Source organism: Clupea harengus, chromosome 22 (genome assembly GCF_900700415.2).
Source record: "Clupea harengus chromosome 22, Ch_v2.0.2, whole genome shotgun sequence".
NCBI lineage: Eukaryota > Metazoa > Chordata > Actinopteri > Clupeiformes > Clupeidae > Clupea > Clupea harengus.
This window is the reverse complement of record NC_045173.1, coordinates 17,504,421-17,528,012: the sequence shown is the minus strand read 5'-3', so window position 1 is coordinate 17,528,012 and position 23,592 is coordinate 17,504,421. Positions and strand designations below refer to the sequence as shown.

At 40.3% G+C, this 23,592-nt stretch overlaps 1 protein-coding gene and 1 long non-coding RNA gene across 2 annotated transcripts; one reads left to right on the top strand and one right to left on the bottom strand.

Moving 5' to 3' along the window:
- The first annotated feature begins 1,930 nt into the window (after positions 1-1,930).
- On the top strand, positions 1,931-10,675 carry rx2 (retinal homeobox gene 2). Its single transcript, XM_031560224.2, has 4 exons — positions 1,931-2,271; positions 3,177-3,644; positions 7,244-7,509; positions 7,755-10,675. Exons 2-4 carry the CDS (start codon positions 3,353-3,355, stop codon positions 8,235-8,237), a joined length of 1,041 nt encoding a protein of 346 aa, XP_031416084.1. The 5' UTR covers positions 1,931-2,271; positions 3,177-3,352; the 3' UTR covers positions 8,238-10,675.
- Positions 8,485-11,314, bottom strand: LOC122128648. Its single transcript, XR_006151540.1, has 2 exons — positions 8,940-11,314; positions 8,485-8,888 (listed from the first exon to the last, which is right to left on the bottom strand). It is a non-coding gene; the product is annotated as an uncharacterized LOC122128648 (long non-coding RNA).
- Positions 11,315-23,592: the final 12,278 nt, after the last annotated feature.

The window sequence follows — 23,592 nt, the reverse complement described above, 5'->3', positions numbered from 1 at the left end:
TTAAACAGTACTTGCCAATTCAACCTCAACAACATGTTTAAACTCAGTAAATGGACAGGCAAATCCCCACTGTAAATGGGGTAGAGTTGACTTAACAGCCCTGGGGTCCTTGGATGGAGATATTGAGGTCAGAGGCAATCCGAGGAGAACTCCTTAGGCTTCCTACTTAACTGGTTGATCTCTGTAAAAGTTGCCCTAGGAGTTTTAGTGTCATTTGCCAGCTGGTCTAGAACAAGCCTTTACCTCATAGCATCATAATGAGTCAAAAGAATAAGACTGGTTGCTTATTGGACGAAAGGATGAGACTGATTGGTGTCTCAGACTCTCCTGGTTCTCTCAGTATTATGTACCAGCGCACAAATTGGAGCTTTTGTGGACACATAATAAACACATAATAAAACACACACCTGTGCCTTACACATCAGCGCTTGTGGTTGAAATACTGTAGAAGAGCAGCCATGCAAGTCACTGAAGACTTTAATGTTTATATGCAAAATGTGTTCAATAAGAATAAAACATGATCTACATGATCAACCCAACTGAATGGGCTGTCATAGTTTCCAAAGGAATGCCTCTTAACAGTTGCTTTTGTGATTGCAAAACTACTCTGTAGTGAATGGAGAAGTATAGTAGCCTGATGGTAAGGCTATGAGCTCAATGAGATTATAGCACATCAGAAAGTATTTAGGCAAAGCTGGGTGTTTTTGCTTTGCTTAGATCTAGTGTCATACATACATTATACATTTTGAACACACCTTGTAAAAGCATTTACGACTATTGAATCAACGACGAGTGTGTCGTTACAGAGGAGAGGTGAGAGGATCTTTTTATTGGGCCAAAAATATGTGTGTAGCTATTCAACAAAGTGTTCAAACTATACTTTTCAACTATGACTTACTAAACTGCCAAGGAATGGACTCTCACCATAAGCTTCATGCTATTCTTCATCCCAGACAAACTTTAACCATAACCTATACTTTTATTACTATCAACATAAAACTAGATCTCAGTCTGCTTTTATTGTCATTGTTAGCAAAATAGAGAATATTATAGGGTAAAACGTCACTACTGTTAGTGTATTTTTTGAAGACACAGACCATGAACTTAGACCAGTTTCCTCCAAACCAGTCTTTAGAAGGTTCGGTATCTTGTAGCTCTATATCGATTGAAGTATTCAGATAGAGACTGACTCTGGAGTTCATCTGGCATTGAAGGATGGACCTGGTATCTGTGTTTCCATTAAAGTATATGGGCTTGGAGAACTTCACTCCTCTCTTACCTTCCGGCCAGAGGAGGACCAAGACTTCATGCCAGACACAAGACGCAGCAGATGTGTATTAAAAAGAAAACAAACACAAAGCTAATCGACACAATTACAGTAGTCCAGTAAATAAAAGGGTAATGAGGGATGGGGGTTTCTTACTTCATACTTTTTAGCCACTAAATGCTCCCCAATTACGTATATACTAATATAATGACTAAAACTGCTGGCTAGAGGATTGTCAACTACAAAAAACTAAAATTATGTTTTGCATGCAAGTTGTTTATACATTTTTCTTTATAACATCACACTCTTCAACTTTCTAATTACATGTTTCCTATCTGAAAGTATGTGAGCCAAATTCCAATACTTTAAAACTTTACTTATTGCACAAGTACAGTCCTGTAACACTTTAAATGTACAAAAGCTACAGATGTTTTTTATGCTTATGTCCAGACTGAATTATGAATTCCAGCCAGTGCAACTTTGTGTCCTCTCATGAACAATATGTATTAGGACCTACTTTCAGTACAAACCTCCATTATCATTTGAACAAAAGACTTTCAGAGGAGAAAAAAAGTTTTTTTTAATTAGTCACTCTCTCACTGTGTGTGTGTGTGTGTGTGTGTGTGTGTGTGTGTGTAAGAGAGAGAGAGACTCCAGCAATTACTTGACCACAACCCAACTGCCATTCATCCTTAAAGGGGCAGGATCCCTAATGAACAAATCTCCTAAACCCTTACGAAGCGTGTCCATTCTGGCCATCGTGCTCCCCCGATGGCACACTGTCACCAAGACCTCCTTACAACTGACTCTGTGGATGCCTGAGGCTATAATCAATATTCGTTTAATTTGTTCTTTCAGAATTACTTTTTGAATTTAATGACCTTTTTGTGGTCTTTTTGAAAGAATTTCAGAATCAGATTACATTTTATCTTTGTATTTTTTCTTTAACTTTTTATCATTCATTGGAGGCAGCACTGAAGCCATAACATCTGAAGGAGAAACAGGTATGTGTTGATGTTTACTGTAATGCCATGCTTATTATGCCACATCCCTACCTACAATCACACCTAGATATTCTTGTCTTGCAGGCCTTGTGTTAAATTACCAGATTATGTTTTTTTTTGTTACTGACATGATTGTAGGGAAATTATATGGAAAATTACATGCACTTTAATTACACAAACAGAACTCTAATAAAATATTAAAGTCTATACCTGTTAGAATTATAACAGTATATAATGAATATATCACTTTATGCATGCTTGAACCAACACAAGTTGTAATTGTTTTATGTGAGTCGATATAGTGTATGAGAACATACAAGATTACAATAGAGAGAAAAAAGAACAATGAATTCTGTGTGTCCAGAGATTCAGGGAAATGTAATTATCATCCTACACATACGTCTGTCCTCTCATAGCCAAGGTTTGGCATATGGACCTGGACAATGCGCTGAAAAACTCAGTGTCCCAGTTGTCTTTTAGTGGAATCAGTGAGCCATGAAAAATGAACAGGGTCAAAGTTGTCTGCACCCATTTACTGAAAGAGCTCTTGTGGAAAGAAAATGTTCTGACTGGGATTGACAGCTACTTAGTAGTGTTGTAGAGTACCGTCCATGGTGAAAATTTGCACAGCAAACTAGAAAAATTACACACATATTACATGCTAACCCTGTAGGTGGTGGATCACCTCTTCAAATTAAGTCTAATGTAGTTGAACATAAACTCTGTAGTTTGGTTTTTAGTATCAAATTTTAAGGAATCATTTATAGAAAGTCATATATATAAATAATCTGCCAATTACACTTGAAAACAAGTCCTTTAAAATGTACAGAGGTAAATCTTAGCCTTGAAAGTTAGGCTGACCATCATTAATGATAATAATCTAGAATCACATTCTTATTTTTCAGGTTGTCAGGGCAAAGTTTGGTAGTTTTCCATTTATTTTTTGCCACTTCTGGCCAAAACCCATCCGGGCCATAGGGGGACACATGTGAAGACGCCCAACTCTCTCAGCTGCCTTCCTCTGCTTGAGGTCCCGCCGCCGGCACAGCCGAGGAGGGGCCCCTGGAAGCAAAGCGTTTGGATGCATCTCTCACTGGACGCCACAACGATCATGGTGGATGATGGTTGCCTCACGTCAGACAACTACCACGACTTTGTGAAGGTTGGCGGCTCTAACGTAGGAGGTCGAGTGCACAGTATTGACGTTATCCTGGGGTTCAGTAAAGATCAGGACCCCTTGCTCAACCCAGTCGGTGCCAACAGCGCCCGGAAAATGGACCCAGAAGACATGCTGCAGGGCAAGCAGGTCCCCCCTGACTCGTACGGACACCTGCCTGGACTAACGGAGGGCCAGCAGCACGCATCTTATCAGGGTGAGTCCTCAGCGGGCAACACTGTCTCACTACAAGTTTTGGATGTTATTAAGTAATTAATAGCACAATTTTCTGATTAATCATGATACATTGCTTTTTTTCTTGTTAAGACTGAAGGTTGTAATAATGGATATTTAAATGTAAAATCACAGAAGTACATTTAAATTCAAATACTATAAAAAAATGTAAAACTTTGAACACAGATTTTGTCCTGTGAACTTCCAATAAATTCATCAAGGCCATCAAAGGCCATGGACTGTCAGCTTGAAAGGCATATTTGTTATGTGTGTGGCACGTAAAGTTAATGTTACAGCCTCAGTTTATTCTTCTTCTTAAGTTGTATTATGTGATTGTTCTTCTGAAGTGTTACTGTTCCGAACATTGTTGGCGCCATTGTTTCAACTCCCACGTTTTTCAGATATCGATTCCATCGCAGCGCTTACAGGTCCATTGTAATGCGTTGTAGTGTGCATGTATTCAGCTAATTTCTAGGTCCACTCGTTTTGTTTTAATTGACGGTTTTAAGTGCTTATTTTCCCATTGAAAATGAACAGGGACATGTTATATGTCTTCACTGGTTTGCCGAGGTACTGCATTTTGTTGGATTTAATGTTCTTAGATTGCCACAGGGTGGTGGAACATGGCTGTCTTTTCATAAACATAAAATAGGCGTCCACTGAAGTCACAAGGTAACAAGCTAACTCAGTAACTGCTAAACTAAGTTAGCCAGTTGAATATATTTTGTTACAGCACAAGCTGATGATTACTTGACCCACCATTAGACAAGAGAGCTATTCATATGATAACAGTATGGTAAATCAGTGGTCATTAGTGGGTCATTAAAAATGCCCAATGTGACTCCTATAAACAAAAGCACACATTTGGTTTGTTTACACTGACCATGGAGAAGACGGCACACTCACTCCTCTCAGCTGCTGATCTGCATTGCCCAGGTTGTAACGTTAACTTTTGTCAGATGAAAGTGTGAGGACAGTGAGGAAGAACATTGCCTTTTTGGACTTCAATTCAATCCAATTGAGCATGCTGTTTATAGCTAGTAAGTGTGATTTGTTACCATACAAATGTTGCAGTGAATAGTTTTGATAGTGGCTGGTGCTATGCTGTTGATTAATCCATAGATAGGTTAGGCAAAGTAGATAGTTTATCTTGGCTCTGCAACTTATATGACTGGTACACACAGGCTAAAGTAAAAAAAAAAAAAAAACCTTTTTATCCTCTCCAAAGTGTTACAGTGCATACTGTGCAGTACATGTTGAGAGTCTGGATTATTTTAGCATGGTCAACTTAATATAGGCTAGAGAATAGTTTTAGCTTTGTCAACTATGGTAGCCTATGTTATCTGTTTGTAAAATTGTAAACATTTCGTAGCATACCATATTAGAGCCTGCTGAATCGAACAAAGCAACTCATTTTCTACATTTCTAACTTCTTTAAAAATATATATATATATTATTCATAATTATATTATTACAGGAATGCAATGTGTTTTCATCCAATGTTTGGATTAGGACTATAGCATTTTCAATTAACTGTAAATGCATTTATGTAGCGCTCTACTCATAGAGCAGTCAAAGTACTTTACAGATTAATACCTCATTTCCTTTCCTTTGCTTAAAATTCACACTGACTTTGTGTAGGGGGCAGAGAGGTCCATGATGACATTCCAGATTGATGACATTCCTATGCTGTAGGCTGATGCACACCTCTCCATTAATGACCACTACTAGTTTTTTTCAAACTAGTGTAACCAGTGAATGTGTTTGTGTCTATAGATATAAATGCGTATAAAAATATATAAAAAGGTCAAGGCATGTCAAACTATTTCATAGGTGCCTTATAGGCCTCCATTGGGTTTAAACACTTTGTGAACCTCTTTGAATGTTACCATGCTTCCATGGCTGACACTTGATCAGATAGCACCACGTAGGTCATTCCACCACTGAGGTACCACTCCTGATCTTGTTGTGTTAGAATCCATGTAATTGCATTGGTTGCGGTTTGCAATGGTCGAACTGCTGCTGAGGCTGAATCACATTCACATTTTCTTGTGGAAGTGCATCTGTAGTTTACATAAGTAGCCTGGGTTTAAAGCACTGGGGGCTTGTTCCTGGCAATAAATTAGCTTTAATGATCATCCAATCTGAATTTTATGCCAATTAAACATCCAAACATATTGTGTTCATTTGAGTCAGCAATGTTTTGTATGGAGATACATTGAGATTTGATCTACGGGTGTTGTGGACCATGACATGCACCCTGTCTATAGCCTGCTTGCATCATGTTTGTAACACAGGGCAAATTCACTTTTTAAAAGTTGTAACAGACTTTGGTTGTAATTGATGTGCACCCTGGTAGTGTATGTGACACCCAACAAAAGTATTACAATCGTGTTGGTTGTTCTCCCCTATTTGATCAATCTGCCACTGAACATTTTTATTAACCCAAATATTATCCGAAGCCCTGATTTAGCATGCTGAACAGCTCTAAGGATTCTCCATTTTTATTATCTGTTCAGGCTATTTGGTACCATGTGGATTATTTGATGGCGACTAGTCATATTGTTGCTGCTGAACCTCTCTTACCTGACTCTGCTAACCCTAAGGGTAGGTTGACCTCAGGTCTCCCCACTGGAAGCCTGAGGTAGGGGGAATCTATCAAATAGCATACCTCAAACTTTGTACAGTACTAATGCAATTAGTAAAATCAGTCACACTACAAAATGCTACCAATTAAACCATGCTGGGGGGGGTCACCCAGGACGCCATACAAACTAGAACCACCACTCGCACACACACTCACTCCCACCTGCCCAAACACACTCAGAGACGTGCACAGACACACAGACACAAACACACACACACACACACACACACACACACACACACACACACACACACAAACACACCCACATGCAACAACAACCATGATTCTAATGTTTTGATCAGCCTCTGTGCGCTGACCTAATGGCCATTAAGTCTGCTCTAATTAGATCAATATAGCTCATTCTTTCTGCCATAGCAACACGTGCAGAACAGAGGGCTTCTCTGTGTTTCTCAGAAAAGGGGATCTTTCCCTGCCTCTCCTGCTGTCAGGACAGGGACATCTCCATCTCTCTCCCTCCCTCTCTCTCTCTCTCTCTCTCTCTCTCTCTCTCTCTCTCCCTCCCTCTCTCTCTCTCTGCCTGAGGCTCTTAGCAGGATTACAGTCAAGGGTGCCTGAGGTTTATAGAAGACGGCACAGATCTGTGCAGGTTGCATCTGTTGCTCCGCTAAGCAGTAGGGCTTTCAGCGTGACATGGCTGCTGCCATACAAATTCATGTCATTCCATACAATAACTTTCTGTTTGAAGCTGGCTTCACAGCTCAACACTATCTATTCTGTACAAGGAGATAACTGTGCTAAAATGCAGCGTGAATATGATCCTCTGGTCTATGTAGTAGAAAACAGTGCAACATTTTAGGATTTGAGATCCTTGTAGTGGTCTTTCCTTTCCTTCTTTTGTTCTCACACATACACACACACACACACACACATACATATTCACATATGAATTTCTATGTTTTCCATTTTCACCACAGACTCAGGACTCTTCTCCAGTAATGGCAGTAACAGTAAGTGCGATGCGGAGCTGGGCGACCTCCAGAAAGGCGTGGACACCGACAGCAGGTCCCCAGAGCCCCACGAGGAGGACACGCCCAAAAAGAAGCACCGCCGCAACCGTACCACCTTCACCACCTACCAGCTCCACGAGCTTGAGCGTGCCTTTGAGAAGTCCCACTACCCAGACGTGTACAGCCGTGAAGAGCTCGCCATGAAGGTCAACCTGCCTGAAGTCCGAGTTCAGGTCAGTGTTGGTGCAGCCCTGCCTGCAGTGGTATGGCCTCTAGTAACTCTAGTACAGATCTGATGTTTTGGAACCTCTAGTACAGATATATCTGGATTCTCCTTTGATGCTCTTATTTAATTAAATTCTCTCTGTGTTTTGGAACATGTAGAACTTTAATATGTACATTTATTTTATGTATTTAAAATGTTTTTATTTACTGAAGTTCTCTCTCTCTCACACACACACACACACGCACATATTAGGTTTGGTTCCAGAACCGCCGTGCGAAATGGAGACGCCAGGAGAAGATGGACACCAGCACCATGAAGCTGCACGACTCACCCATGCTCTCCTTCAACCGGCCGCCCATGCCCACCAACATGGGGCCCATGACCAACTCCCTGCCCCTGGACCCGTGGCTCACCTCCCCCCTGGCCAGCGCCACCCCCATGCACAGCATCTCAGGCTTCATGGGCCCCACGCAGAGCCTGCAGCCTGGGTACCCCTCGCATCCCGGCTACCTCAACACCTCCCCGGGCATGGTGCAGAGCATGCAGACCATGCAGAGCATGCAGACCATGCAGACCATGCAGACCATGCAGCCTCCACCCTACCAGTGTCCTCCCTCGTTCAATGACAAGTATCCACTGGAGGACGTGAACCAGCGCAGTTCTAGTATTGCTGCACTCAGGATGAAGGCCAAGGAGCACATCCAGTCTATGGACAAAACTTGGATGCCCATGTGACTGGAAGAGTGTGGACAGGGAGACAGTAATGCATAAGAGTGCAGCTTCTGTGTAGCTGTTCAATTTGTGTTTTTTTTTGGTGATTTGTTTGTTTGTTTATTTTTTATGTAAGTGTATGTACATTGTGGTAGCCCATGGAAATCTGTTTTCGTATTATTTTGTCAGCACTGAATTGTTCTCTGGCGTTCTGGGATAGTGGAGCTGCTGTGGCCAGTACAGTGTTTTTTTTCCTTCTTCTTTTTTTCTATTTACATCTGAAGACTTTTATCTTTGGTGACTGTAAGGACTTTTCCGAGACTTTTGTGAAGTTTCTCAGTTTGATGACCAAAGCAAACCTCACAAGATGAGGTGTTTGTAGAACTGCTTGTGCAGATGAATGCCTGCAAGGCCATTGTGTGACAGTCTTATAAGCTGCTAGGTTTTGATTGGTGACTGCAACATGAGGCATTATGACATCAATGTTTCATGGAACAGTGGGTTCTTTTTCTTCTTCCCAAACTTGAACGGCATCAATGACAACACCACTGTCAAACCTGGATGGTTCCCAACCTTGAACTACATCAATGACAACACCACTGTCAAACCTGGATGGTTCCCAACCTTGAACTTCATCAATGACAACACCACTGTCAAACCTGGATGGTTCCCAACCTTGAACTACATCAATGACAACACCACTGTCAAACCTGGATGGTTCTCAACCTTGCCCACTCTAACCTAATGTCTGCTTGTATGTCTTCCTTAAGGACAGGTCGCAATAACGTTCTCACTTACACATGTAACAAATAGAAAAGGATTCAACACACCTCTGTTTAGGTGCAGAATCAGTTCCTATGCAAGCAGGTAGAGGTTACTCTTAACACTCCTAACCTGCACACTACAGATGAAGAGCAGAGGCTTCAACTGATTTTTTAACAGAATTTTGTTTAGGTGCTGAACTAAGCCCTATGCCGACATGATGGAGGTCATTCTGAACTCAATCCAAGGCCCTTTTGATTGCCCTTTGAAAGCAATCATTGAGCTCACTCCGACTCAGTGCTTGAGCCGTTTAGAAATCATCTTAGTTCTCCCTTTCAAGAAAAGGATCTTCTAGGAATCAGGTGTTGCAGTCTGTCGGTGGTTAATCAATTAGTGGAGACATGGAGCTCTAAGTATCCATCTAACTGCTTTTAGTTTGTAATCTTCATCCATACTTAACGGACAGCTGGCCAACTGAGTCAGCACACAGGTGCTTGCACACACAGGTCAGGGTAGGACAGGATAGCATCAAACCTACAAAAAGGTAAACTTTTCACAATATTTGAAGTAATATATAATTTGGTGAGAGGTTTACTGAGCTCCTTCCTGTATGCAGGGAAAATGGTCCTTTTGGAAACTAAAAGTGCAGAACAAATACTGTATATATATATATATATATATATATATATATATATACAGTATACAACATGATTCCATTATTCGGTACTCTGATATGATCTGTCTGAGGCAGCACGGATCATATGATCAGATCCAGGTTGATGTTTTGAAACACAAGTGCATCTTACCATAGTACTCTTTCTTGTGATTATGAACACATTGAAAAGGGCACTTTGTTGATCATTCATAAAAGTAGCGCAGTAGGAGTCCAGGAGCAATCATTGTGTCATAAAGGAAAACAAACTGTGATATTTGTTATTACTGAATGTAAGATTTTTACTGAATTTCTATTAATGGAAAACAAACATTTGCTACATGTTTTTGAGAACTCATACATATCATAGATGGTAAACATGCTGTATTTAGCTGAAATACTGTGGTCTAAGGAAATAATCACATTCTGACTGTCACAGGTGTGTTGTGACGGTCACAATATTTTAGAATGTTGGTGTAGTTTTAACATTTTACCTCACTCTCAATATGAGAGTCAGGGTAGCTCTCAGTCTAAGTACTGATATGCAAGTCACACATGGGGCTACACTTCCCTGGTAAAGTGAAAAAATAGTCAGTCGTAAATAGTTTTTAAGTGTCTTTCTTTTTAAATAATGGATGTGAGCGTGAGTATAGTTTTTTTCTTTTTCATTCAGCATGTAACGGGTTAAAGGTCTGAATGGGTTTTGTCTAAACATGCTGTTTTGGAACACTTTGCAGAAGTTTAATGTTATGTTAGTAATGAACCATGAAAAGCCAAAGAATATAGTTTTCTTTTTTATATATATATATATAAATAATTATGGAAAATATTGAGAAGATTTAGCAATGCACTCTGAGAATGTTGTATGGTCAAGAACAGGATAAAAACTAACAACATTGTGGCATGTCTATGCAGTCTTTTGAGTACTTACCCCTTTCACTTAAATGTGTTTTTGTTGAATGTGTTATCTGTAGAATATGAACAATGTACATGTGAATATTTTGCACTAACAATTGCAAGACAATAAAAAAGTCAAATTATTTATACAGCTTTTTTCTCATATGGCTCTACCTGTTTACACAGCATTCATCATACCCCTTCGCCACAAGAGGAAATATGTCCTTTATTATGCCAAATGATTTCAACAAACAACTAGTAAAAGCTGGCAATCTAAGGTTGCGTGGAAGTGATCAGTTGTCACTCATGCAATCATTTCCATAGCACTGTACAACATGTTTTTTCCAAAACGTCTGGGGTGGGTCTGGATCAATTTCCCAGTCTTTAGGTGGATTGGCATGGAATGGCCCATTATTCCAAATCATGAGTTACAAAAAAGTCAAAAGAATGCCAGATGGCAGAGCAATTAGTATTGCCTTATAGGATGTGCCCTTTACTGCCATGCCATCATGAGCCATAGTGCTCTGACCTACCATCTAACAACAAGGCACAAGACTGAGGCAATTCTCTTCTTACTGTGTCATGTTACTTAACTAAGACTCAAGTTTGTCATGTTGACATGCCAAAGAGTTTTAGTAATTGTACTGAGAAGAAAACACAGGTGGTGGCATATAGCATTTTTGGAGAAGCAAGCTCTTGCTCATTCTTCAGTGGAATACATGAATAGATTCCTGAATGTCTGTCAGATAAATCTACTAGACTGTTTTCAACAGCCTCCTCATTATTTGTTCATTGCAGATATGAGCCACGTTCATTGATACAAATCTTGTTAACTGAAGGTAAACTTCCTTTGTTTCTAGTGAATGAACATTTATTACATAGAAACCCTCCCCCTTGAAAAAACCCTCCCTATGAATAGTCTTTTGGTTTTACTACTGGGGTGCCCTTCCTGAGGGTCTAACACTAACTACTAACACAGTGTTTTTGTCTGCAGCAGCACAGTGGCTCACAGCCAGACTGTTAGAAAGATGAGGCTCCAATCAATCAAATCTCTTTTGGCTGGGCTTTCTTAGCACCTCCCTCCCCTTACCCCTCCCACTGCTGATCCACATTTTCCAGTACTGCAGCCTTAATTATCCCTGGAAGCAACTAATTCCTCGGTAGCAAACTGCTAGAGTCCCCAACAGGTGAAGCACAGCCTGCTTTCCCTCACAAAACAATCTGGCTCAGAGTTACAGTAAGCGTTCCTCTACTCACGGCAGCAGCTAAGGTGCTTATAGACAGAGATGAAGGGTCTTTGAATAACCTCTGCTTGAACTTTGGTTCAGAACGTTGTGTATAAGGCTGGGTTCTTAAGGCCAAATTAAGGACCTTCAGTTTCGCAAAGCGAAATGAAGTAGATGATGTGCACTAGGGTAGACTAAGGTTTTTCAAGAGAAAATGCACCACAGATTTCTCCCAATGAAATATGTCCTGAATTAATCAGTATTGACAAATGAAAAATGCTGTATCCTTGAGGACGAGGGGATAAGGATGCTGTATGATCCGCCTATGAAAAAGTGGGCTAGTAGCAATGTGCATGGACACAAAGAGTATGCCTATCAGTCAGCGCTTGCTAAGCCTGGTGTTGTGCCGTTTACTGCCTAAGGTGCATCTGCAGCACAGGAAAAGTTCCTGGAGTATGATGTCTATAACCTCTCAAACAATCGCCCCATTTCCAGACCTCCCCTTCAGAGTTCACATCCTTCAGTGCATGGTGTGACATCTCCAAGGGTACAATTCTAAGCACAACCTTTTGTAAGCTTTTCTGACCTTTTGTAGAGCCAGAGTATAGAAACTGCTCTAGTAAGAGTTATAGGCTGCTGCTGCTGCTCACTACTATATATTACTGATGACTAAGGAACAGCCCATGTCTGAGTCCCTGTTCATCTCAATAGAATGGTCCAATTTAGTCATCATATATCACATTGAAAAACAACAGGAGTTGTACCAAAGTGCTTGCCAGTTGAGATGAATCAATTGACAATACAAATAATCAAGATCAAAGTTCCTCATAGTAAAGCGCACACTTTGACCCCCTGGCCAATAGCATCTCCAAAACAGATGTTACACCAATTACGCCTCCATTTACTTGTAGTATTTAGTGGCATCTAGTGGTGAGGTTACTGTATTGCAACCAGTTGAATACCTTTCCCGTTACAAGCGTGTGCAAGTATAGCTACTGTGTCCGCCAGAGGCCATAACAAAGCAAAAAGCCCTATCTCAAACCAGCGTTTTAGTTGGTCCGTTCTGGGCTAATGTAGAAACATGGCGGTGCATCATGGCGGACTCCGTGGAAGAGGACCCGCTCCCTGTGTAGATACTGTAGTCTTTTTTATCTGGTAAACATGGATCAATTCAGTTTGAGAAGCGGTCACACATACATAGATGCTCCATGGACCACCTCCATCCAGTCTCCTGACTCTTGTTTATAAGACTAGACATGTTCAAAAGGTAGCTTAAAGGCATCTTTTTACCAAAGCATTTAATTAAATCTGTACTGGTAATATATCATTGCACTTAAGTGACTTACATTATTAATTTCTCTGTAAAACTGCTTTAAGGGTACCATAGCACTGTCGGAAACTATATTGTGGCTTCAATATATCTCCGGTTTTTCTCACAGATATTTCGCTACGATCGTATAAAGGAATATAAAGTTTCTGTATCAAGTCAGGAATTATCTGACTATTATTATTTGGGAAAATATTATATAAAGAAAGGCGGAATCTATGAAGCAACACTATGGTTCCGACTGAGCTAAAGATTTATTTCTACGCCCCACTAGCTGAGGCTGGGCGTCCGTGGTCAATTACTGCTCCCACAGACAGGCGGGAAGTTAGATACCGTGAGTAGGAAAATGTAAAATAGTTTACAGACCAGGCAGAAGGGTTTTTATTACCTTTATCATGATTTTGTAAAGAGATTATAGTAATCCAAGAAGCCTATTGGAACACCAGGTTCTGATATGATGTTGATAAATGTCCTATATCTGCATTATTTTCCTTCTTACTCGATGCACTGCTCTTGCTGCTTGTTTTTATTGATTTTATGTAAAGCACTTTGAACTGCAACTCTTGTATGAAATGTGCTATATAAATAAAGTCTTACTTACTTACTTATAAGTTTGAGACTTAAGGAGTTATTTCAGACACAACAATACAATATAAAAGATTCATTTCTACTAATAGATGCAGCAAAAACTACACACTTTGCCTCTAAGGGGAATAGCTGGGCAAAAACATTGTTCCACAACACAGTTGAGAGTGTCTTTGGTAACAGGCTAGTTTTGCTAATGGCTAGCAAACACTAACCAGAAACTTTTAGTACCCGTCCAGTTTAATCAACACATGAATATGTCATATAAACTATCTCACTGTGCTGTATTTGGCACAGTAACTGTTCTTATTGCTGCTTCAAGCGATGAATCCAAAAATCCTGACAATACGCAACTATCATGTTTATTTCATTGTTCTTTAATTCAGCACATTACCTTCCTAATAATTTATACCCCCCTTTATATGTTTTTTTTTTCTCTGCAGCAACACCTATTGTGTAGGAGAAGACTGCAGCGAATCAAACTCTAGCTAAAGTATAAAAGGTAATGGGGCTGCGATGACATCACAGTTTGCATGCGCCACGACCAATACAGCAAGCATACTGGTGCATTTAGCCCCGCTGCAGGCAGGGGTTCCAGTTACACTGATGGCATCATTTTATTTGTAATTGGTGCGGCTTTGATTGCCACTCCGTGAACAGGCACAGTGTCCCGCCTGCTGGTTAGTTGCTTGATGAGGCAGCCCTGTCAATCACAATGAGGAAGAAAGGCAGCGGAATTAATGGGGTGTGATTTGTCCAGGTCCTTTCCCTTCCCTTCCCTTCCCCTCCCTTCCCCATCACATCACGGGAGGTCATCTGGGTTGCCGGCCCTTTGTGGCCTCATCAGGCAGATTAAGGAGGAAAAAGGACATGTCAGGCGTCGCTGGTCCTAAGTGGACAAGACCAGCAGGCAGGGTCAGAGACAGGCCTCAGAGACAGAACTGTGAGCTGCACACATGTGCTGGAGCACCTCTCCAATTCCTGTGGATGCGGACGTGCACTTGCAATCTTACACCCAAGGACACCAGAAGTACAACATGAATCCTCTCAGAAGGAGGGAGTTTTATGGTTAACTGCTAGTGAGTTGATTAAAGTTGTAATTGAATAATCTCCATTTGTGGGACATACAGAGATATTTGGATAGATACACCGATTTATTTCTTAAAAATAATATGAAATACATTTTTACAAAAGTTTGGTGTTGTTACATATTATACTCTGAATTTCAAAATCAACATCAGTAGAATGTCATAAATTCAACATGTATCCGCTAACCACTTTAACAAGATATTCGATTATAGTTTCAGTATGGGAATGGAACTTAAGAATAAAATGGTATAATGATTTATAATGGAAACAATATTTATTTGTATTTAGTCACTTGGCAGATGCTTCCATTCAAAGTAAATTACAAATGAGGTATAAAACAAGCAATTAGCTAAATCAAGGAGAAGACATTGAAAACAAAGTGTCATGAGAAAAATAATGTGTGGAACGTGCTATGCACTGGAATGGTGTCGAGAATTTTGTGTGTATTGCCCTTCTTTTGTGTGACGTGAATGGCTTATTATTTCATCTGTGTGCTCTGTGGTCGTTAGAGTGTCTTTGTTATGGAGAGAATAAACCTGTCTGCCATTCCTTCTCTTCTGTGTTTCCTGCTGAAGTTGCTTCAAAATAGAGAACAGCAGGTCACCGACTCTGGCACCCTGCTAGGACCCGGGATCGTCGCTGCAGCTCCTCCAGGACCGGGTGTACCTGCATGCCCACGGAGGAAGGGGGAATCAGCTACACTGGTAGCTTCAAAACCAGCCTAATGTCACCACGGCTGAACCAGGAGCCGACTTCAGGGTAGTCTCCTGGCGGTCTTGCTGTCTTCTGTCATAAAGCACTCGGCCAAGCCGACCTGGAGGAGAACGAAGAAGAGGATGTGACTCCACGAGCCACCTCCACCACCACTGGCACCACTCCCAAGGGACTGAGGCAGGGACAATGAAGAGCTGCGGGGCAATCCACAAGAGGTGTTATTGCCCTGGGGAACCAGGTCATGTCGCACACCAGTGCCTGGTACCTCACTGTTAAACTGAAGAGGGGTGGCACAGTGGGAGGACTACCTCTTCCTTCCTCCCTCACACACAAACAGCTGTGGTTCTGCTGGCTAGGTCGAGCACATGGACTTTATGTAGATCCTGACCTGGAGGACACCTCCTGCCAGGCCCTAGTAGACACAGGGTCCACCATCTCCCTGGTCCATCCCAAATCCTGCCCAGAACATGTGAGCTGAGACCGCAGGGCTGGAAGGCAACCATGCTCCGCATAGCCACAGTCACAGGAAATGCAGACGCAAGGGGAAGAAGATGCTGCAGGTGACAGTTGCTGGTAAAATGGCCCACCACCCGTTCTGGCTGGCCAAAATCTAGGTCCCATATATCATTGAGCTGGATCTTTAGGCCAAAGGGGGGCCACGGTGGATTTTCCCGGAGGCAAGTTACTTCTGGCACTCCACAACGCTGGCAAAGAACCTACAGGTCATAGGCTCGCCACACCACCAGGGGTCCACTGCATCGCCGCTGCCACAGTGGCCGCTGGAGTCGTCGCCAGCTGAGGGGAGCTGCTACACAACTGCTGCCAGCCCAGATAGGCCAGGCAAATTAACCCATTTTGGAGCCAAAAATAGAATTAATTGTAAAATATTTTTTTTCAGCATAGATCATTTCTATGAGGTGTCCAGAACAACATACTAAAAGTCCTAAGAAATCCTAGTTGAGGAAATATGTTTATTTCTTATCAATGCTAATAATGCATGGCAAAAAATACACCTCAAAAATGTAATTTTTTCCTTTACTCCTATCAAAATAAAACTTTGAACAATGAAATTACCCATGAAAAGTAAACATTTTTGTATTACAAGTTTCTTTGAAAATGAATTTTATTATGCAAATGAGCTATACACTAATCGAATATGCCCCAAATACACCCAAATAGGCTTATTTTTTCCCTTACTGCTACCACAATAAAACTTTATATAGTAAAAGTATACATGAAAAGTAATTTGTATTACAAGTTTCTTTTTAAATGAATTTGATTATGCACATGAGCGTCACACTTATTGAATATGTCCTAATTGCATAGGCAGCTATGCCTATACCATACCCCTGGCAGGTACTACCAAGCCAGGCAGTTTTCAGGTTAGAGGCCAGTCTAAAAGCAGCATTGCCATCTCCCATTGGCAGTAGGATGATTGGATGAAGATTGGGCCGATGTATTTGTCAAACATATGAATGGTGTTTTCTGCCTATGGACATATTCAATAAGTGTGGAGCTCATGTGCATATTCAAATTAATTTCAAAAGAAACTTGTAATACAAAACATTTTACTTTTCATGGGTACTTTCATTGTGTAAAGTTTCATTTTGATAGGAGTAAAGGAAAAAATAAATGTTTTGAGGTGTATTTTCGCCATGCATTATTAGCACACATCTCAGATTGATGAGAATTAAACATATTTCCTCAACTAGGATTTCTTAGGACTTTTAGTATGTTGTTCTGGACACCTCATAGAAATGATCTATGCTGAAAAAAATTCTTTTACAATTAGTCTGTCGTAAAATGCTATTTTGCCTGGACTAAGAGGTCATCCACATCGACATTATTTTCAACAGGTAAGACCAGACAAGCTGTTGATGACCTATACCAATAGCTGGAGGAAATGGCAGCACACGCGCACTGTTGCACAAGCGGTAAAGCCAGCGGGAAGGTGTGGTCAAAGGCACTAAGTCATAAGTTATGTGGCTTTTTTACTTGGAGGTATTCTGGGAACAAGCTGTAGGCTATTTTGTGCAGTAAATGCATCCAGAACCCCAGCAGAACTGGACAGGTGAGTGAAAGCCTGTTTACCTGAGCATTGCATCAACGGGAAAGAGTGGACATAAGGTATTCATTTGCGTAATATGAGGCTACTGGTGATTGTATGTGTAGATATACTAATAATAACCTGATGCATAAAATGCAAGAGCAGCAGTCAAGAAATGTCATAATTGTGTATTTACATCATGGATGACATTAGTTTACTTCTTATTGAGCATTTAATTCAAGTCAGACAACTTGGACTACCTCTTCCCTGAAACTTGAGTCTTTCAAGGGGTTTAACCTTTTAAAACAAACATTTTTTTTTTTTTTATTAAAACCACTTTGAGGCTATCCAAAGTAGATGAATTGCATTAACCCATGACACAGATTTGCTCCTTCTTCCTTGCTAATACAGAAATATGTAGGCATAATGCACGACTCTTCCAATAAAGGGAACATGATATTTGTTGGCAGATAGATAAATCCGACTTGGCAGTGATGATTTGTGATTGGCGCATTCAAATGTAAAAGTCGCCACACCTTCATCCAAAATTCATGCCTCAGGGGAAAGTTTACTTTTTATCACCAAGTTTACTATATAAGTTTACTATTTATCACCAGGCATTTACTGCCTGGTGATAAATATTCCGCTTCCACTAGTTGTTTTCGCCGCCAAACTAGGGCCCTGTGTTTTTTTGGGTTCTTTTTCTGCACAAAGCGATATGGTTGTGCTTACTGGTTGTGGCTTAACGACATTAAACATGGCTAATCAGTGCCAGGGATAAAAAAAAAAAAACAGGTGTATGTTTCTCATTTACAGTGTGATAAATCCCTACTTTGTCCCGGCTTTGTACTCATTAGGTGCAGCAGTAATCTCAGATAGAGTTAGTTCACAAAGCATGTAAGGGTTGAGGCCTTTTTGAAATATTCAGTGACAGGAATTGTTGGTCAATTACACCTTCTTTTTTGTTAGCCTCAATAATTAGTGTGGTGACAGTTTATAGTAAATGGGGTGACTAATATTTTGGGGAGTCAGGCCACCAACAGCACTACATGGCCTGCTTGGATGTCCGCATCTCAAGATTTAAAGAACATAATATCGTCAGCCATTCTAAATATTACCAGCATCAGTCGACAAGAAAAGACAGACTGTAAATTGTTATTCTGCAGAAGCCTTCATAACCAAATTATGTGACCAAAAATCTCACCATATTACCTCACATATTAGCCAACCTTTCTAAGCTTTGAGCATATCACAAACAATAATAAAAATACAATATAATAAAGATAAAATCTAACAAATATAACTATATGTTTACAATGTACATGCTATATGCAGAAATGACTGATGTGACCCTAGCCAAAGCCTGTCTGGCCTATGCATTGCTAAGCTTAGAGCTAGGATTGGCATTTCTATCAAGCACACCTCATAGAACAATTGTTTTTTTTGTTTTGCAACAGTTTGCCACTTTTTTAGGTGTTTTTTTATGAGTGTTTAGTCCCTGAACATTTTCTGTGATAATCACAGAATCACACCTCACACACTCTCAGACCCTGTAGCACCCCCTAGGAATGTAATTTTTCCAATCTTTGGCTCCACCTCCTGGTAACACACAGACAGCCAGAGGTCTCAAATTCAACAAACAAGTTTATTTTCATCCACTATTTAATATATGTGCTGTTTGTGTTGTTGAAAATAACTGAAATACCTACCAAAGCCTGACTCATGCAATTAGTGGACCCAAACCTAAGATTAGATTAAGGGTTAGCATTTCTAGTAAGCACAGCTCATAGAACAATGATATTTGGCATATAACATCCAATTATGATGTATGAAGTATATGAAGAATGGGAACAATGTGAAATCACATCTTTCACATCTTTAGACCCTGTAGTGGCCCCTAGGTTTATTTACATTACAACAAGTTTGGGACAAGGCATGTCTGCTATGAAAAGTTCCTTCAGTTGAAACCAATACGTTCAATGGGCTGTACTTCAATATATCTTAAATGTTAGCGTCTTTGTTTACCCTTGACCCTGTATACTGTGTCTACATATATAAGTGTGTCCGTGTCCTTGTTCAAGGTGTAAAGCTTGACTTGCGTTGCCTCAATATGGTTTGGCAGTTAAAAAACCTACAAGTATTACAAACTTCTAATGACTTTCTAGTTCAATATATGTGTAGCCATTATATCACACTGTATAACCCATATATAATTAAAGTATAATCATTTAGCATTTTGGCAGTCCTCACACATTGAAAGTCACACTCAAAGTCACACACATTGGCCGTTGAAAAATGTGGCTAATGTGTGTGTGCGTGTTTGCGTGCGGTTGCATCTGTGCATGTGTGTGTAAGTTAATGTGTTTCATGGCCAAAAGTGCTGTACCTATAGACTGTGATGAAGCCAACCCACAACTCTAGTTTTGTTAACCTAATTACTTACAATATGAGTTTCAGCAAGATTAATTAAAATGAAAATTAAGAAGGGAGTTTATTGATGAAAGTGGAAACAAGACATCTAATCCAAAGTCCTTTGTATCAATGCTACAAGTGGATTCATTTCATGAGAATTTGAGTGGATGAATGTAAGGTGGGCCTTTCTCGAATGTTAACAGCTCTTAACTGGTCAGACTGGCTTGATGCCAGACCTATCTTGTGTGTTCACTTTGGGGTGCAAACCTAGTACAACCTAATTGAATCACTTTAAATGACATTTTAACCAATGCTCATTAGCATTTTGAGTAATTATGGAAGATGTACAGACCACAGGGAATGCTGTAATATGTGCTATTATACATGTACATATAGGCTATTGCCATGGTAAGACAAGCGACTCTTAGATTGAAATGCAAAATGGTAGGCCTATGTAATGGCATCAAATGGATGATGAATGCATGATCTCTGGACACAATATTGACTCTGGGCCGCCTGCTAGCACATAACACTATCTGTTTGATTTTGTTTAGTCAAAACATTTAGAATTTTATAGACTTTAGTGTAAACTTTGCTGTGTGACCTCTAATAATCTGATATTTCAATGAGAGAAAAAACTATTCACATTTAACTCCATCAAGGTAGGTTTATATGTATTTGGAAAAAAGAGAAAGGTGGCAGAGGTATTGAGTCCCCTTCAGTATGCTAATCTAGGTATTATCGATCTTTACTGTGTTGGATGACCCCCAAATAATAATATTAATAATAATACCATCAACTGTTTCATTTGTTGTTATGATTTGTTTACTTGTCTATTTGACACAGTTCCATTCCACAGCCTACCAAAAGTTCAGATTAGTCATATGATGAACAACAGTAAATATAGACTATTGCTCCACAAGAACTTCTTTGTGTTTAAAAAACTCATGACTATATTTCCCCAGTTTCAAATGGGCATTTCCTTAATTTACTGATTTATTGAGCTAAAATTGATTAAAAAGTTAATTTAAGTCTAAATAAGGTGTGTAGCTAGGACATCTGATCTTGAAACGGTGCTGCTACGCTAAACTGATATAACGTTACAATAAAAACATGTTTACTACTTAACCCTCCCATTGGGTCATTGTGAAAAGCCAAATAACGAAGTGAGGCTGCTGTGAAGGCAAGCTTTATTGTAGTATCGGAGATTGCTAAAGCAGCCCGACCCTTTACAGAGGGAGAATTTGTGATAATAAAAGTTTGCGACGTGTGCCCTGATAAAAGGCAAGCATTTTTAAATGTGAGCCTGAGCAGAAACACCGTTGCTGAATGTGTATGGTCATGGACGGATTATGAAACCATGGGCCCCTGAGCCTAGACATGTAAAAGGGAACCGTTCTTAAAAACACTGATGAAAGGCATGATTTGGTACGGCGGGACTCACAGCAGTTTAACCCACATCTGAAAAACACATACGCAAATATAGCTGCAGGCAGCAATGGCGGGTTCCTCCAAAGATTGCGAACCAGGGAAAAATGTATATTCTGCACAATTTGTCACTGTATAGAAAAATCCATGCTGCAGACTTACCAATGGGATATTCAATTTGAAATGCAATACTGTGAAGATCCACAAGGGCCTTGGCTTCAAGCTAAGGAGAGAGCGGGGCCTTGGTCAGGCCACAATGTCATGAAATGGTGTGTGTGCGTATTGCCAAGCTTTTGGTGTGTCAGAGGAAAGTTTGTGTCTGTGAGAATTGGCACGGGAGCGAAGGAGGAGAGAGGGAGAGATTACATTGGAAATCGTGCTAGCAATTAGCCAAGCATGCATGTTTCAAATATTCACCAAAAATCTACTTTTCATCTTAGTCAACTTTTTTTCAGATTTGTGTAGTAAACATTCTCAAGTGTCTTCATATGAACTTGTGATTGAATCAGAGTATCACTTTTTGAATGAAAAATGTGTAAAGCATTCTTTTAGCGTTAGCGATTAATGCAATTTGCTTTATATCAATCATTTTTGAAGATATGAAGTTGCCTTTGCACATGGGAACATGTTGTAGTGTTTTCCACGTGCTTACCAAGTTTGGTGTTGATATCTGAAAGATTTGCTGAGATATGACTTCACTTCCTGTTTGGCGGCTTTTCTGCTGAATTTCAGTGGCTGTACCGGACAAACGGGCTTGGTCTGAACATCATCTCTGGTGATTTTGAAGAAGATTTGACAAAAATTGTAGGAGGTGATGCCTTTCAAAGGTTTTTGATAAAACCGGAAATAGCGGAAAATCTATATAACCGGAAATTGACGCCACAGGGTGTGTTGAATTCGTCTTGATCCAAGGAATCCAATGGTACCTCATTTTTGAAAATCGGTCAAACGGTACAAAAGTTACAGTGTTAACAAAAGTCCAATTTTGACCTGTTGGTGGCGCTAGTGTGGTCTAGTGGGAGACATGAAACTTGGTGTGAGTAAAGTAGGGACTGTCCTTAATGAGTGTGCCAAATTTCAGAAAAAGTTACCATACGGTTCTAGGGGCTGCCATTGACTCCAATGGCACAAGAATAATAATAAGAATACATACAATAACAATAGGTTTCCTCCTGACGGAGGAACCCTAATGAAACAGGCGCTCGGCGGCGACCTGCCTCCTTTAATATAACAGCCTGTTAAATAGGGGCACGGCAGCTTGAATGATAGCAGTTGTGCAGGAAACGTTATTGCTATGTCCCTGTTGTAGTGGTCATCAGCTCACAGGCAACGATGAGCTATATGACAAGGCTAAACGTCTGTCTGACCACTACAACAGGGACCTAGCAATAACGTTTCCTGCACAACTCCTATCATTCAGGGCCTGTTTTAGAGCTGAGATTGTGCACTGCCCTGCTATTGTTTCTGACATTACATGTGACAGGGCAACAGCCGAGTGATCCTTTTCCAATTTGAAACTCATTAAGACCTACCTGAGGGGCAGCATGGGGCAGGAGAGGCTGAATGGGCTGGCTATCCTGTCCATTGAAAAAGCAAATTATGCATCACCACTTTTATGTTTGAAAGGCGTCGTTCAGCTTGCAGGTGTGCTGTGCCTCTGGCTGTACTCAGTCAGCTTGTCGGCCTTGACGTTCAGATTTTGCGCCTAAACTAGTTATATCATATCGTTTCGTCACATGATCAAATAGAGACTTGACATTGGACAACAAGATACATATTACCCAGCAAACATTATTGCTGTCTGTATATGACAAAAATAACAAAGAAAATAAGAAATTATTAATTTAATTGAATCGGTTTTTTTTTATAGTTTCTATAGTTTATGTAGGATAAGCATATAATTGTGTTATAGATTGCTACTGACGATTTTCTCCCAAAAATTATGAAAACCATGAAAGACAGGTTTGCCATTTCGAGGGCATATAGGCTATAGCATTAGGTGCTCTTATGAATCCAAAACACATTCATCGTTGATTACAGTTGTGTTTAAATAGCGACTCTCTGACAGTCACATGTCTGGGAAATGTAATTATGCAGGGCCTATTTTACCTACGAATGCTCCTCCCTACGGGCCCCAGTGCAACAGCGCTGGCTGCATTGTCTATAGTTACGCCCCTGGCGCACATACACATTTTCTAACACAGCCAGGTACACTCAATTAAAGCCAACAGCAAATTAAC

What these genes read in the sequence shown, in the direction of transcription:
- rx2 (XM_031560224.2), top strand. Translation starts at nt 3,353, where the DNA reads ATGCATCTCTCACTGGACGCCACAACGATCATGGTGGATGATGGTTGC. An exon ending in GCAGCACGCATCTTATCAGG is followed by an intron (nt 3,645 to 7,243) that starts GTGAGTCCTCAG and finishes TTTTCACCACAG; the next exon opens with ACTCAGGACTCTTCTCCAGT. An exon ending in TGCCTGAAGTCCGAGTTCAG is followed by an intron (nt 7,510 to 7,754) that starts GTCAGTGTTGGT and finishes CGCACATATTAG; the next exon opens with GTTTGGTTCCAGAACCGCCG.